A 17,765-nucleotide genomic window follows, 5' to 3' on the forward strand; every position below is an offset into this window, starting at 1 on the left:
ACAACAAGGCCATTCAAAGTGCTTTACAAAAAACATTAAAAGCTACAAGTGCCACATAACACAAAATCAAATACGAAACAGTCATTAACAGTGTTATGTAAGAAATACATGTTAAAGTTGTGACACCAATAATTGCAACATTTACTTTTTAAATAGTTCTCTTGAAATATTATTTCAAAGACATGCTCCACTAATGATCTCTTACACCGTGAGGCTGATAGTACACGCTCATTCCCCTCTGCACTTGTGTAACTGAAGTCTCAAGGTTCCACTCCTCCAGATATTAAGCACACTTCACTGCCCTGGATTAGAGGGCTTGGCTTTTAAGGGTTTCATAGATGAGCTGTGTTTATGCATAATGAGAGGAAAGTGAGTGGTGTGCAGAGGGGGTAATGGGGGGAGAGAAAGTACAAAGAGGAGAAGTAGAGTGAGAGGGTGAGGGCTGTAGATGGGAAGGGGTGATGCGTTCACACTACTCACACAGAGGACATTCACGTACCCTTCAAGTGTAATGAGCATGCAGCAGCCGCCAGTTCAACCATGCATACGCATATGCATGCTCATGTATACATGCACACTCATTCACACATGCACAAACACACGCAGAGACGCACCAGAGATCACACTGACAAGTGTGTTCACCTGACATCTCTGTGGGAACATGCTGTCCCACAGAGATAATGACCGCCAGTTAGGGGCAGGGGGCCAATTGTGGAATAGCAGAGTCCAGAAAACTGTAATTTAAAAAACGAACAGAGGATTCACTGAGATACTTTTCTTTTTGGTGACTTAAGGGTTGGCATACTCTAGACTCTAGAGAGGATACATTTGCCCTTTAGTGTCCTTGCTTGATCAAAGACAACCCCCACCCCCCTTAGATGTGACCACATTCACACACTCCACTGGTCACAGAGTGAGGATTAGTCGTCCTCGGAAACATGACTGCACTATAGAGAATGATGGGTGGGAACAGAGAGCTTTCTCTGATGGTGGGAGAGAATGCGAATTCACACAAAGACTGATTTAAAATATGGTGGCACTAATTGTTTTTTTAACATGTTTTCAGAAATAGGATCTTGGGCCTCACAGTACTTGTATCTATTCATTTGTTTTCTTTCTTTCAGAAAAGGATTGGTCAGAGCTTCCCCTGACTAAAGCTCGCATTTCAACTCTTCAGCCAGCCAGCTCTTTCCCTGGAGGCCTGCTAAACTCAGCTCATCCCTCAACCTGCCACACAGAGTGGGACCGAGGCCTGGCACTGTGGAGATGGGGGGAAACATAGGGATGCGCACAGAAGAGGAAAAGGGAGGAGTGTGCTTCTGATCGTTATGCCTGGTCAGCTAAAAGAGAAAAGCAGTGGTAAACTGTAGAAAACTCAAGAAACACACCACACAGCATGAGGTTCCTTACGTTTGGTGACAGGGGCTGAAGTTGGCCAAACATTTCTGTCTTGAGGAGTGTTTAGCTTCAGCAGGGAGTGTCGAGCCTCCCCTCCAGTCCAGAGGGAGGTTGTGGCGAGCGGCCCTTGTGTTTCCGGATGCAGAACATCCTCGATCAGAACTTAGACATGGCCACGGCTCTACTCGCCGGCGAGAAGCTGAAGGAGCTGATCCTGCCGGGCTCCTCTCAGGATGAGAGGGGGGGGGTTACTGGCCGGCCTCCTGGTGCAGCTCAAACTGGAGCTGCCCTTCGACCGCGTTGTCACCATAGGGACGGTCATCATCCCCATCCTGCTGGTCACCCTCGTCTTCACAAGGAACTTTGCAGGTGAGACTTTTGCCACTAGAGGGAGTTCATTGCTGAACTGCCAGAGTGGTTATCTACACCAGCAGCTGTATGTTCTGAGTTAGCCGTGCAGTGCCTTAAGGCTTCTGTGAATGTGATAAGTAGAGATGTAAGTAGGAGATTAGGCAAAGAAGGAAAAGGACCAGTGACGAGTGCATCGGAGGAAATGATAGACTGGAGATAGAGAGGGGAGAGGAAAGTGTTTTGTTAGAAGGCTGGGTGTGACGGGAGAGATGTTAGTTGTATGCTGAGTCAGACTCTCTGCATAGCAGCATCAACCATCTGGGACTGAGCGTTCAACTTGGAGTTCAGACAAGTTCCCTCAATACTCCCTCAATGGTGTGTTTTATAATGATATTAAGGGCATTGCCAAACATTTGTAGATGACTCAGCACCCTGCCCTCTGTGACTCTAACAAAGTAATGCTATTGCACATATAATACATGCCTTGGTGGTATTTTAATGGTTTTTAATAAATAAACAGTATGTATTGCAATAGCAAAAGAGGGAATTTATCAGATGTAACTGCGTTTAGTTCAGAAGATTAAAATTGGGCTTTCTTCAACCCTAAACTACATAGATCGGATAGAGAACAACTTAGAGCTCTCACTTCCTCTATCTGAGCCAGGCAGATGATCTTTTCAAAGGCAGTGTGAGCGTTATCAGAGGCACACAGCATTGTGATCGAACACATCAAAGATTCTCTGAGATACAAACAGAAAGTTAAAAGAACAGATCAAGTTCCCGTGGTAAATACAAAGGAACACAAAATCCATGGTTTAACATAATTATGGTAATGTCATTTGGAAGTTAAATGAAGATGAGCAATACATTTTAATATGTTTTAATATCAGATGCCCTACAGAGAGCAACTGAGTTGTTTAATTTTGGTTCACAGTATTCAGTCTTGTGTGTACATGCAGTTTTACAATGGATGACTGCACCAGATGTCTCAGGTATGTTTACCTTCTTTCACTTTCAAACAGGTGGTTTGGAGAGAAATAGTTATTCTATGGAATGTGTCTAATCTGTTTGTCTGACATCACGTTGTCACATTGCCAGATCTTGAATCTGAGAAAAAATGTCTGAGTGATGAGGGAAATTATTTAAACAAAATCCATGATTAAGCGTGATAGAATTGTTCTTTCAGCTGATATATTCATTTACATTATGACACAATTATCCAACTTGTAATGTTTGGGCAGATTTTTTCTCATTTTTGTCCTATTTCTCAGAGGAGTCCATTTACTGTTACACACCACACAACTTCACCAGGGACCAGGCACTGTATGCAAGAGGCTACTGCTGGACAGAGCTGCGCGATGCTAAACCTGGTTTGGAGTCTCACCTTTGGCCTTCACTTTTTGAACACAAGTTCCTGCCCTATGCCCTGCTGGCCTTCGCTGGAATCATGTATATTCCTGCTTTGGGCTGGGAGTTCCTCGCCTCTACGCGGCTCACTTCAGAGCTCAATTTCCTGCTTCAAGAAATTGATAATTGCTACCATCGAGCCGCTGAGGGCCGAGCACCGAAGATTGAGAAGCAGATTCAATCCAAAGGACCTGGCATTACCGAGCGAGAGAGGCGGGAGATCATAGAGAACGCAGAGAAGGAGAAAAGCCCCGAGCAGAACCTGTTTGAGAAATATTTAGAAAGACGAGGCGAAAGTAACTTTCTAGCTAAACTTTACCTGGGGCGCCACCTGGCTATTATCTGCCTCAGTACCATCCCCATTTCCTACCTGAGCGCCTACTATGCCCGCCAAAGGCAGAATGAGTTCACCTGTGCCCTCGGTGAGCCCCCGGACATCAGCAGCTACTTCGAGCTGAAGCTCAGGGTCAACTGTAAGCTGCCGGCGGTGCAGCTGCAGCGCATCATGGCAGCAGTGGATATCTCTCTGCTCTGCACCATGAACCTCATCATCCTGCTTAATTTGCTGCACTTGTTTGTGGTGCGCAAATCCAACTTTGTATTTGATAAACTGCATAAAGTTGGCATTAAAACTCGGCGACGCTGGCAGAAGTCTCAGTTCTGTGACATCAACATCCTGGCCATGTTCTGCAACGAGAACAGGGACCACATCAAGTCGCTCAACCGGCTGGACTTCATCACCAATGAGAGCGACCTCATGTATGATAATGTAGTCAGGCAGCTGCTGGCTGCGCTTGCACAATCCAACCATGACGCTACGCCCACCGTGAGGGACTCTGGGATACAAACCATCGATGGCAACATGGACCCCTCTGAACTTGGGATGGGAGACATGACTGGGGAGCCGCTGGTCCTCAAACGGCCACGCAAGAAGATGAAATGGATCCCAAGCTCAAATCCTCTCCCTCAGCCATTCAAGGTAAGGCCTAAGAACAATTTCCATGTATTCAGTTAGCATCATTGACACCAGAACAGATCTAAACCTAGTGCCCTCTAGAAAAAAAAAGACTTACTACAATAACCTGTTTACTGGAGTACAGTTCACATAAACATGATCTGTTGAAGATACTTACATGTGAGCCATATCAGTGCTACACAAACCTCTTTCTCTAAGGGGCACAGTAAGTAGTCCTCTTAAAGAACTATACAGAACTCTTGACGCTGTTGAAGTTGTGATATAATGACCGTTTTTGTGTTTTCTGTCCTTTTAAAAAGGAACCCCTTACCCTGACACGTCTGGAAAATAGCAACAAGCCTGAAAAACCCAAACCAGTCAGACGAAAGACGGCGGCAGACAGCTTCATTGCACCACTTCTGGATACCAAAAGCACACAATACCCTATCACAAAAGGTATGAATTACTATGAACAGCAAATCTGTTTAAACGTTTATTTATAAATGTGATAATAAATATTCCTAACCATTGATCATTTCACTTTAGAATAGTGCTTAAGATAATATATAGTTAAACCAGGGATTTAGTTTCACTGCCTATTTGCTCTTGCGCTCTCTTACCTATACAGGAGTGCAGATAAACCGACTGAAGCTGAACTGTTTTGCGGATCCATCGCCAGTCTCATTCCCTAGTTTGAGTTTGTTTATGGAGATCTGATCTGCTTTATGGACAGCGTTTATCCTTTGAAACGCGTGACATCTCACAGCAACAATGGCACATTGAAAAATCGTAGAGACCAAGCTCCAGTTCAGATCGGTGGAAAAAATGAATACCGGGCTCTGGGTCAGCGAACAGTTCAACATCAGTCGGTTGATCTACACACATGTACCGAAGAATGCCAGAGCAAATATCTGAGGCAGCAACAGGGAGAGCAGAAGCAGAAGCACCTGTATTCAGCATGAAGAGTTGAAACAACTAGCTAGCTAGCTAGCTAGCATGTGAGATATACAGTATAACAAAAAGTTGACCGAATAACACACTTTAAAGACAGCCCCCTTACTTTGTATATTGAAGCAGAAATGCATAATGGAATGTAAAGGTAAAAGTACATTTAATGGCATCTTTATAATTTATTTTGGCTGGCTCCACTCTTCACACAAAGGATTATGTTTTATGTGAAAAGGATATTTTTTATTGACAAACCTGTTTATATTTTTAGGCCCACTCTGCAATTTCCTCTAGCTCTACGGAACTTTTTAGGATCTTTCGGGCTATTTGTTTTGGTTTTACAGCCTACAACTTTACTCTCATAGCTTTCATTAGCATTGTTTCCGGACGCAGCACAGTAGCTGTTTAACCCTTGTGTGGTGTTCATATTTTTGTTACTCAGCCAGTGTTCGTGGGTCTGGTGGACCCGCTGCCTTTTTGGCCTTCAATTCAACACAATCAAACTATTTGATGTTAAAATACTCAACAGATGTTTACTTCATCCCAATTACAAGCAATACAGCATATTGTTTATATTTGTTAGATCACATTAATGAATTAAAGTGCTACTGGTTTTTTGCCCGCTGAACGGCTGGCCCTGTGGCTCGTCTTTTTTTAGTAACTAGCTGATGCTCAATCTCATCCTTTTCTTCAAAGTCACTGTCAGACTCAGAATTCTCAGAAATGTGATCCTCACATTCTGAAACCTCTTCCTCTTCCTCTACATCATCATCAAATGGTTCTCTCTCTTCCAGAATCATTTGCAAGGCCCTCTGAGCAGAGAATCGTTTGGCCATCTTGATCAGTTGTGATAAGGACCCAAACTGGCAAAGCTTTAATTATTGTGTCTTGCCCCAAATTTGCAGCTGGGATAGAGTGTGAAAAAAATAAAGATTGGTTCCCGCAAAACATAATGCGGGAATGTGAGAGCAGACAGGAGTCCGTGCTTACATTTATCAACAATGTTGCAACCTTGTGCGGGAATGGCAGGGGCACACAAACACAAACACACACACACACACACACACACACACACACACACACACACACACACACACACACACACACACACACACACACACACACACACACACACACACACACACACACACACACACACACACACACACACACACACACACACACACACACACACACACACACACACACATTAGCCCCAAACACCCTGTTTGTAATATAAAGGTGTAGAGGGGGGGGGGGGGGGGGGGGGGGTACAGTGGATGGTCATTGAAAATGTGTTCTGACATATGTTCTTCACAGAAAATGAGCCAAGGCCATTGAGTGTGAGTTTGAAAGAATAATTTATCATATCATTTTTCCTTTAGCTAAATAATGAAAACGGGTCCCACATACCCGAATACCATGCAAGGGTTAAACAAACTTTGGATTGGTGACCTGATTTTGTATGTTATGTTCTGCTTCCTTTAAGTCCGACTTCTAATTTTCCATCGTAGATATGAGTATGATGGAGAAAAAGCACCCTCGAAACTTCTCTCTGGACGTCCACCCATACATGCTGACCATTCGTAAGCCCAAGGTGGATGTAGCAACAGCCGAGCCTCTGCCCCCAGTGCTCAACCTGGATACAGTTTACCTTGAAGGCACACACACTATCGTTCATGTGTCAGGTTCAATTACAGGTAAGCTTGAACTCTACTTTACTCTAGCTTTAGCTGGTCCAGAGCCAGAATTTGCCATATTTTACTCAAACTGTTTGGGTTCAAGAAATTAGCATGCAGCATCCCATCTCATCTAGCTGTACCTTGCATATACACCTTGGGGTGGCAGTAGCTCAGTCTGTGGGGACTTGGCCTCGACCAAAAATACTGAGTGTTGACTGGTAACTGGAGAGGTGCCAATCTACCTCCTGGTAACTGCTGAGGTGTCCTTATGCAAGGCACCAAACCCCCAACTGCCCCCATGGCGCCGGAAAAAACAAGGCAGACTCTTCGCTCTGACATGTCTTCATAAAAAAAGTGCATGTCTGCATTCTTTTTCTTCTTAAATGTAACCCACTTTTTGTTGCTCACCTGCTTTCAGAAAATAGGTAATAAATAACTATTTTGGTTCTTTAGGTTCCCCCACAAGTGTCACGCCAAACAAGAGTCGTACTAAACAAAAATCACAAGTAAATGAGAATTTGAATTAATGTTTCACCAAAATAGTCACGCTGAACGAGAGTCACGCTGAACGAGAGTCACGCTGAACGAGAATCACGCTCAAAGAAAATCATGCCAAACGATAGTTGCACTGAATGAGAGTTTGATTAAAAGTTGCCCAGAGTGATAGTCACGCAAAACGAGAGTCGCACTTGATGAAAGCTTGAAAGAGAATCACACTGAACGAGTCGCACTGAGCGAGGCTGAAGCAGGGGCTCTCAGAAGTTATCCTCACATGCATGACCCAGAAGCATGAGTTTGATTCAGTCCTGCTTGAAAATCAAGTAATGTGTTCCTCTTAAAGAGTCATTCAAAAAGAATACTTCATTCTGAAATCTATAATCATTACAGAATGTGCTGACATAAAAAGACAATAGGAGAAATTATTTCTCCAGAAAGGGGGGGGGGGGGGGGGGGGGGCTTTGCCAAAAGGGTTTTCATTTACATTTGAGACTGACTTTTTCCTCTCTCCCTCTACCCTGTCCAATATTTCCTTCTTGTCTTTCAGAAACTAAGATTTGCTCTCCAAAATCGACCAACACTGCCTTTTCTACGATGACCTTGCCCACCAATTCTTACGTTAATGGTGTGAGCCCAAACCCTCCCTCCAGTGAGGACCCCCTCAGTCCCAAGTCTTCTCCAACCCCTCTCCCTCTTCCTCCGCCTACCCCACCGAGGGAGCCTCTCCCCCAGGCGGAGAACCCTGAGTGTCCACCACCAGCCCTGACCAGAGCCCCTACACACCAGCTGATGAGCATACATCATACTCTGTTTGAGGGAGAAGAGGATGAAGAACAACGCAGGGATAGACTGGCAGAGAGACCCGGGGAGCTCATCGCTGCTGGGGAATGTTGAAGGAGGAGAAGAAGAGGGACGCTGAACAAGATTCCTCTAGCCCACTCTACACTGCGCACATGACCACCATGTCAACCACTTCCTATTGACAGTCACCTCTACTCTTAAAATCAACTCACACTCTTCTGTGATGGGAGGATTAGACAGTGAGGACACGACATGGAAACTCCGGTAGTCCTAAAAGAGAAATGACCGAGACGGGAAAATTATTCAGAGGGGATAATATAAACGTTTGTTTGTAATTGATAATGCTGACCAGAGTACTGCTGTAGGAAATGATGTCACATTCATGTCTCAGGATGACTGTGTACAGCTAAACATCCTCAAATGAAACCAGCAGAGGTATAATTCAACAGGGTGCTAAAGTGCAGGATCAAACAGCTATATTAAAAAGGCTTAATGAAAGGATAAGCAGCAATGAGAGGTGAGTGAGCTTTCAAAAAATAAATTAAAAAAGACACACACCTGAAAAGAAGACGGCATTACAGCTTCAAACTAAAATGTATTTTAAACACATATGATATAGCGCTTAGTCCCTTTATCCCAATAGCCAGGTAGAAAGGTAGCTTACGCAATACAGTTGAGATCTGCACAATTAATATGCAAAAGATCACAATATATTTGTGGCAATAATGTATGCGCTTACAGCATCATATCTCACAGAATGCTGTATACATGTATTGACACTGTATATGACTCAGACTTTGTGTAGATAATATAACACACGTTTCATGGCTTTATTATTGCCATTTCACCGCTGATTAGGAACGTGTATGATATCTTGACTCCACTATATTTGCACGTCATTTATAATAGGTCAATTGTTATATTATATACAGGAATAGCAAAAGAACAGACTCTAGAATGAAAGAGTGCCGTTGTGAGGTGACGTGCAACTACAATATTGCTCAGAGAAACTGTCACATAGGTAACGGATATCTATGACAGAACTACAATGATGTGGTTGTTTTCTTCTTTTAAAGCAGATCAAATATAATGAATGGAGTTGGACCCAGTGGTAAAGTATGTGACTGTTGTGTTCAGCTGGCTTCTCGTGGGAGTGCTGTGATGTGATGTGATGTGAACGAAGTGATGAGTAGATTTAATGTCTCACTGGAGGGTTCATTACTAGATTGAATAAGTTATTGAATGCCATCTGCTGTCTCAGACACAATCTAAATGTCTTCAGTAGTTCTGCCCTGCCTCACATTGTGTCAACATCTGCTATGAACAACTTAATAGTTAGAATGGTCTGTCTGTGATGTGAAGTAGAAACCATGCATATGGGGTGTCTTAGCACTCTTCACAATTAACGAGTGAGTGGACAAGGGGATGGGCGCCTACCACTACCTCTCACATTTTCAGCCACATGAATACAGGAACTTCACTAAAGGAACTGCCTGCACTGACTTACACACAAATATGACATCTACTGTAGAAGACATTAGTGCTTTCATCTGGGGTTTACCTACAATATCGGTAGACATATGCATACTATACTCATTACTCACATTTGTCTGGGGCATTCAGGAAGCATACATTTGTGATGATAGACAGCATTTTTTTCCAATGATCTTTTGGTGGAAATACAAAATAATCCACTTTGTTTTCATGTTGGCTAAAAGTCCCTTTGTTAGACTGATCAAGCACACCAAATGCATCCAAAAGCACTTTAAGACTTGTAGCACGAGTATGTGAGGGCATGGTATATGTTAAAACACAGCTCTGCTTATAAATGATTTTTTTTTTCTGTGTAGATTTTAACATTGAGACAATAAAGAAGGGAAATCTGTGACAGAGAAAAGAGTCCAGACTTTGATTGTACTGTGTGAAATGTTATAATGGAAAGTAAATAAATACATTTTCACTAAAAAAATAAATGTGTGGGTCGACTGAATGAATGACTACATGTACCAGGAAGCACTGCGGCTGTCAGATTCAGCCGAGCACTTGCTGTAATGCAGCTGTAGTGGCGAGGAGCACACCGACATACGGGCTGGCTTAACCAGTAAGTTTTTTATATTTGTTTTGAGACAACTATTGTGTATGATAGCAAATGTATTGTACTTAATAATGTCAGCATTTGTTGTGAAATTGATCTATTCCAACGATTACGTTTTCACGACATACTTACGGGGCTTGCTAGCCTTAAATTAGCTTAAGTTAGCATCCGGTAGCTAGCCATGAGACTTCAGTAAACCATGGATATATAAAGAGAACTGGATACAGCGTTGGAGGAGGGATCCATCCCGTTAATTCCTATGACATTTGCTCGCATGAAGCTCAAAATGGAGCGACTGTAGATTCAGAAAGTACCCGGATCATCCGGGGGCTTTTGCTTATAGAGCATGCGCAGTTGAGTTTTCCTTAAGCCCCGCCTCCGGTCTCCCGCTCAGTCAAATGAAGAGAGAAAAATAACTCTGGTTTTGGCTTTTAGCGCATTTAACAACTTTTAATAGCCCTAATGATTTAAATGAGGACTATAACAATGCTCGTGCTCGGTAGTTTACTGATTTACAGCGTCTCTTCCCAATGTAAGTCGATGGGAAAAAGTATTTTGGGTCAAAATTACGTCACGGAAGCTGTAGTAACATCGTTTGGCCACTACGGCCATTCACACAAATCGCCTTCAACGGCCACCGTACTTGCTGGGTGCTTCCGTACATATATATCTATGCTTCCGTACCTGGAAGTAAAGCTAGCTTAACCTGCCCCCTTCAAGTGACTTCGTCTTTAGCTGCACTGTGCCTTGTGTTGCTAACATTTTCTTCGTAGTGATAACCTATCTGGAGATAACGAAACATTTTTTAGTTAGTCCAATGTTTATAAATCAGTGACAGTCCTGAAACTACCTTTGACGCCACAGCTGGACATTTGTAAACTGCGTTTACACTGCGTTTTAAAGCAACGTCAGCAGTCACTAACGCTGCACTGTAGCCAGCTGTGTCAGTGAACGTCTCACTGCTGAGTGGTAACGCATGTCTTCCTCCTGCTCTCTGTCAGCTTTCAGTGCTCCAAAAATGGATCAAGACAACAATTCAGAGGTTTGTAACACTTCCAATCGTTGTGTTTGTGTGGGTCTGTGAGTGAAAGACTATACGTTGACTGGTGTTCTGCCGGATGCTCACACTGGACAGCGTGTTGGGTGTTTATTATGATGTAAAACACATGTATTTATTCTGGTGCTAACGGTGCTATCTTTAATTTGTTTCTCAAACATTGTCATATGAATTTGCCCCAAGCAGGTACTTGAATATGTGCAATCAGTCTGTCTTTCTCAAACTGGCTAGACTTGGAAATAAATAATCTCTTAATCTAGTACAGATATAGCATGCCCTGTGTTTTAAATGGCGTATTGTTTGCTGTTTTGACATCTAACAGGATGAGTCTGTCGGCCCATCGGAGGACCCTTCAGAAGATGAACTACCCTCTCTGCCTCCAGGACTCTGTAAGCTTTTTTAAATTACAGTGTGTATGCTGTATTTCATCAGAAAGATTTCGTAATACCTGTTTTTTAAGTGTCTGTTTGCCACGTCATGTGTCTGTTTTCAATTCAATATCATATTAAACATGTTTTGGGTAGTTTATCAACCTGGCTGTGAATTCAGCAGGCTTTTCGATATTTATTTCTAATTTAAATAGTGACACAATAATACACATTTTATACATTCTTTGCTCTGTACAAGAAAGGGACTTACTACTTAAATTCCTTGAGCAATGGTAGATTAACTCCACATAATCACACTTCATACTTTAAGATCGCAGTTTTACCCCACGCAAATGCATGTGCTGATGGTTTTGTTAGTGTTCTCTTAATATACTTTTTTCCCACATCCACATACTGTTAAAAAACTGACTTTTCTTCTGGTGTGCAAGTGATACCCAGATTTGTCAACATTGACTTACTATCTGTAACCCAATTGTGAAGTGTGATTATGTGGAGTTAATCTACTCCATCAATAGCAGAGACACTGCTTATGTGAAAAGAACTGTGTGTATAATGTAAATTACTATAACTTTAGCTTATGCACTTTAAAAGAGAAACCTTTTCAAATGTGTTTAAATATGAAAATATATTCTTCCTATAACAATATAGTAGTTATTGTAAGCCATCAAAACTATATTTGTCCCCTTGTATATTTCAGCTCCTTTTAAAACTCTCTTTTATTTTGTCCAGCGGATGGTGAAGCAATGGAGCTGCTTTGGCAGCTGCGGTCCCAGCGCCGCCAGGCGTCCCCTGAGCTCCCAGAGACGGTTTCCGTTCTAACGGCTCCGGACGGCAGCCTCCTCTACCTGGTGGGCACGGCCCACTTCAGCGACAGCAGCAAGCAGGATGTGGCAATGGTGAGCCAATGAGAATTTACAACAGGATTCGTTCAGTACGCGTTCCCGCTTACACCCTTTTAAAATGTGATAGACTATGAGTTGTCAGTGAAACAATGGAGTAACTCTGAGAATGTGCTGTACAGTAGCGCCTGGGAGATGAGTTGGCCCGACTGTTAATACTGTAATTAGGTTGGCATTCTTCTCTTGCCAAGCATAAGTCTTGTTTCTTCCTCGTTGATTTTCAGTTGTTACTTCCTCCCTCACTGCTCATTTGCCATTTATTTCTCTTTCTTGCCCACTATGTCTCTGTTTCTTAATTTTGCATTTCCCTGCCTCCCAGACGATCCGCGCTGTGCAGCCAGACGTGGTGGTGGTGGAGCTGTGCCAGTACAGGGTGTCTATGCTAAAGATGGACGAGGCTACACTGCTGAGGGAAGCCAAAGACATAAATCTGGATAAGGTTCAGCAGGCCATCAAACAGGTTAGACTCAGAAAGATGGACTGACAGTACCAATGGCAATCGAGAAAGTACCGAATACTGTGGATAAGGCAGTAAGGATGTTGTTTAAAGTGACTCATTCAGGCACTCATTCTTAATGGTAAAATAAATGTCTCTGATGCACAAACAGGATTAAGTGTTGGAGCTTTTTATTTAGTTTCTTCTTCTAGTTTTTTTTAACTATGGTAATGTGTGCCCTGAAATCTGTGTATTTCAGAACTCATCTTTAAAGAATGACCTCTGAAGGCATTGCTGTGTTTCTCTGAATGTTTATTTTTGTCCTGTGTTTTTCAGAATGGGCTGATGTCCGGCCTCATGCAGATTCTCCTGCTTAAAGTTTCAGCTCACATCACAGAGCAACTGGGTATGGCTCCCGGAGGAGAGTTCAGAGAGGCCTTCAAAGAGGTAAAACATGCACCAAAGATATGCAGATCTAAAAAAAGGTGGACAGTGGCTGTATATATTTTGTGTTTATTTTGTAATGTTTTATTCTTGAAGTTGTTCTTCCCTCACAGGCTGGACAGGTACCGTTCTGTAAATTTCACCTTGGCGACAGGCCGATCCCCGTGACGTTCAAGAGAGCCATCGCAGCTCTCAGTCTGTGGCAGAAAGCCCGTCTGGCGTGGGGTCTTTGCTTTCTCTCTGACCCAATCAGGTAGCTTCATGTTTATTTTGTCGTACCACACCATTTTGTGAGACTTTCTCAATATCTATTACTCGATACTGCTTTCCAAGAGAGAATAGAGAAGTGCTGTATTTAGACGTCCTGAGATGATCGAGAGGGAGATGACCACTAAATAGTCAATGCTTTGCCCTGGAATAAAATGCAGCTACAGCTAACTGACTTCTCTGTAGGATTAGGGAATGTGCGCTCACACATATCTTACATGCAACTCTGCCAATTCTTCCTCCTACTGCCTATGTCTGTGAGATCTGACTGGAAGCTAGCTGCATAAAGTGTTTGTGAATCCATCTTTCGAGATTTCTTGAGCTTGCTATATTCTCTGCCAGGCAAGAAAGACCCAACCAGAAAATATGCTTTGAAGTACCGTATGTTCAATCCCCACAAATTTAAGCTGTCCACCCATTGAGCCTCCGACTTTTTTAAATTTCTAGACTGAAAACACAACGGGTTGGCCACACTGTAAAAGGCTTCTCCAAGTGCAGTTGATTGCATCATTTTGCAAAAAAGTGCAATTGAAAATGACTTATTAATGCCTCTGAGTACTTTGACAAGCGCTATATAAATATCATGTATTATTATTATTTTGCCTTTCAAGAGGTTTATTTCACCTTTTTTACATCTTGTATGCAGACTTTTTAAAAGAAGGCATTAATAAATGTTTAAAAAAATATTAAATTGAACATGATTTGGAAAAAAATCCTGCAAACTTCATCTGACCCAATCCTTTTTGACTGTTTGTTCCTTATCCTTTACTCTCTACTGTTGTTATGTGTTTAGTAAAGAGGACGTGGAGAAGTGCAAACAGAAGGACCTGCTGGAGCAGACCATGTCAGAGATGATCGGAGAGTTTCCTGCTCTCCACCAGACCATCGTGGCCGAGCGAGACATCTACCTCACACACACACTCCGCCAGGCTACACGCTGTGTGGAGACCCCCAGTAATGCCCAGAGTGCGTATCATTTCACCTTTCAAAAACATAATTATTTATTTTTCTTTCAAGTTTTTAGCTCCCTAATCCTGTTCTTTATGTTTTCACCTTGTGTACATTATGGTTTTATTCACATCATAAAATACTGCTATTCATTTTGGTTGTTTTACATATACATTGCTCATTAGTCTTGAAAAACAAATGTAATTTTATTGTAATTCTTAAATAGTGCGTCAGAATTGCGTAACTGTGCTTGATATAGATTTTCCGTAACAAGACGTGTCAACCTACTGTGTAGTGTATCTTGTGAAATGTGTGTTTCTAAATAGTTGCGTAAACAGCCGACCGAATGCTACAGACGCTGTTGACCAACATGCTGAGTCATATTGTCTATAAAGAGGGTGGAACTGTTAACTTTACTTAGCTTAAAAATACCACAGGAATTGATACTTTGTGAATAATCTTAGCAATGTTCCTCATTAATTAATGCATTGTCAAAAAAGGGCAGTATCCAGACATTCAGGGCATTTATACTGAAATGTATCCCTGGTGGATTTGATGAAACATTTCTCAGTTGTCAAATAACCTTTGGTTTTGTAGAAGTTTAAAGAAGTGTTGATTTTCTATGTAACAAAATATTTTATACTTCTTTTTCTTTTTTTCACAGAAGTGCCTGCAGTGGTGGTGGGAGTCGTAGGGATGGGTCACGTCCCTGGCATCGAACGAAACTGGGAGAAGCAGCTCAACATAACTGAAATCATGAGGTGAGTGTGTTACATATCAGATGTAGACTGTAATAAAAACACTCACAGTTGCTGAATGTGTCCGTATGTCTCCTCCTCAGTGTGGCGCCGCCCTCACGTTTCGGCTGGGTGCTGCGTACGGTCATAAAGGGCGTGGTGATGGGGATGCTGGGATATGCCTGCTACCGTGCTGGAGGGAGTCTGGGCCGAACCGTGCTGTCTTTACCTGCAGTCGAATCTTTACTGGAGACTATACGGCCACCCCCTCTTAGCCCACATGACCTTTGACCTATTAACAGTATGCATTTTTCACCAATGGCCTTAAAAACAGGAGTTTGGGCTGGGGGAAAGGTTTCATCAGCCCACGATATGAACTAACAAGGACCTCAGGGGGTTAACACCCCCCACCTCGTATTGATGTCCCTGTACACGCAGCAGGGCCGTACTGCCAAAGAAACCATGACGGTACTCTGTTTTCTTTCATATTTTGTGCAAACCCCGCATTTTGTAAGGTTTACAAAGGCCAATAATTCCCTCTGAATATATTTACTTTACATACATAGAGTTTTTATTTGAAAAATATCAACAGATTTATCATCAGTCAGGTGCCCGGATTAGACATTTTCTCACAGACACACTTTTTATTTGTCTTATTCCTTCCTCTTTTATGGTGCCAGCCAGCATATTTGTTAGTAGTCCAATTTCAAGGCCAGCACTTTATACGAGATTGTTATGGTACATGAAGCATATGGAGAGGAAAAGAGTGTCAAATATCAAGTCAGTCAAAACGTTCCTTTTACTCAATATAATCTAAGACTGGAGCAGCAAGTGACCCTCATGGTGTGAGGTAAATGAAGAAAATCTCTAAATTGCATGGCTGACCATCATTTTCTTAAATATTTTAAAGTCCACCATTCTTTAAACACACATAACACACACTTGTTTCCCATGTGCACAGATAAGTGCCTCATGGTTCAGCACTAAGGGCTAAGGGTGTACTGAATGGACTGGCAAAAATGTGTTAAATGCATCTTATACAGACAACAACCACAGGTCAATGCAATTTTTCTAATATTCTGTCTTTATATAATTCTATATAAGGCCTATTTTATAAATACCGTTGCCCCAAATCGACTTGTGTTGTCTTGGCTTCAGATATGACACGCATGACTTTTACATGCATTAGGACCTGACGCAGGACAGGCATAAATGTGCCTCAGGATGAGCAACGCACTTGATAACATTTATATAATTGATTGTACCTCCAATATGAGGTATCCTCATGTGTTGGTTCTAACTGGCTCCACCTGTGAGTAAGGGTTCATACTTGACACAAAAATATGCTTTTACAGAAAGACCTTTCTCAAAAACTCCACGAGAACGTCATTCAGCACACCAGCTGTTTGTACTTTTTATGGTATAATTATGCATTATGACTTGCCTGTGTGATTGTAAATTAGCAATGGGTATTGAGATGATAGAAGAAACACAAGTATTTTGTTTTCGCTCAAGGTGAGGACTGACTGTGATGATTTGTTATGGACATGTTTTGACTACTATGAAGGAAACGGACCGTTCAGATTGGTCAGAGTTGGGAGGTAAAGCCTTACACTGCTATCACTGCTGCCTTTGACCCTCAGATGGCCTCATCTGCTGAGGCTTTACAGTATATTTCCAACATTGACCTGCTTATTGCATGTGTACAAATGAACTAAATTACATGCCGGGAGCTTTGTTATGTAAGAAATGTCCCAATAAATCCAAGACGATATACTGTACATGGTTGCAGTGCAATAAACCAACATAGATTTTTAAGGTATTTCCAATCTTAATGTTAAGTGATTTTATGTACAGTACTGGAATTGTTTAGATGTATTTATAAGAGACATGAAAGGAATGTATTGGCTGTCTTTAATGTGTGAAAGGGTCCAGTGGACTAATATTGGACTTAAATTAAGTAGTGCCACAAACATTATTGGGACCTCCTCAAATTAAACTAACTCATATAAAACCTATCTTCCAATATATAAATCAAGTACTTTGCTCAAGTTAGAGAGGAGGATATAGGGAACAGATGATGTCATGCCTCTCGGTCCCTTAGCAGCATAAAACAGTCAAACTTAAACATGTCTCATCATTTCCAAAGGTTTAATGTTTCAGAATTGTCAAGGGAAAACTATGAGTGCCAGGCTTTTCCGTAAAACGTACTTCCCCAAGTCCTAATGTGGTGTTGTCATTGTTAAACCAAACATTACAACATAACTTCTGCAATTAATTATTAAAGAATTTAAGTAAATATTCATTTTTTTTTTAAAACCCTGTTTCATTATGTTAGCCCCAAAAATTGTAATGAACTCAGTAATGATTACGTTTCCTATGGACCAGTCATTTTGATTTATTAAAATAACATATCTAGCTGTACAGCTTTGTGGTGAAAATACATTTAAAAA

General features: G+C 41.9%; 2 protein-coding genes across 3 annotated transcripts; both read left to right on the top strand.

The window, feature by feature from the left end:
- Nucleotides 1-1,537: 1,537 nt before the first annotated feature.
- Nucleotides 1,538-9,975, top strand: panx2 (pannexin 2). The gene is given in 6 exon segments (XM_034141216.1): nucleotides 1,538-1,648; nucleotides 1,650-1,767; nucleotides 3,021-4,135; nucleotides 4,432-4,567; nucleotides 6,574-6,759; nucleotides 7,787-9,975. Coding segments are annotated over 6 exon segments (2,013 nt in total). The 3' UTR covers nucleotides 8,134-9,975.
- A 95-nt stretch (nucleotides 9,976-10,070) lies between these two features.
- trabd (TraB domain containing) lies at nucleotides 10,071-17,617 on the top strand. 2 transcript variants are annotated; one of them, XM_034141632.1, is made up of 10 exons: nucleotides 10,071-10,141; nucleotides 11,137-11,177; nucleotides 11,515-11,581; nucleotides 12,311-12,477; nucleotides 12,800-12,940; nucleotides 13,253-13,363; nucleotides 13,474-13,613; nucleotides 14,421-14,593; nucleotides 15,240-15,336; nucleotides 15,417-17,617. In XM_034141632.1, the coding sequence occupies exons 2-10, from the start codon at nucleotides 11,154-11,156 to the stop codon at nucleotides 15,601-15,603; spliced, it is 1,107 nt and encodes a 368-aa protein (XP_033997523.1). In that variant the 5' UTR covers nucleotides 10,071-10,141; nucleotides 11,137-11,153; the 3' UTR covers nucleotides 15,604-17,617. The 2 variants fall into 2 exon arrangements, with proteins under 2 accessions (XP_033997523.1, XP_033997522.1); XM_034141631.1 differs by lacking the exon at nucleotides 10,071-10,141 and having other exon boundaries at nucleotides 10,734-11,177.
- Nucleotides 17,618-17,765: the final 148 nt, after the last annotated feature.

This window comes from Trematomus bernacchii, unplaced genomic scaffold (assembly GCF_902827165.1).
Source record: "Trematomus bernacchii unplaced genomic scaffold, fTreBer1.1, whole genome shotgun sequence".
In the NCBI taxonomy this organism is placed as follows: Eukaryota; Metazoa; Chordata; class Actinopteri; order Perciformes; family Nototheniidae; genus Trematomus; species Trematomus bernacchii.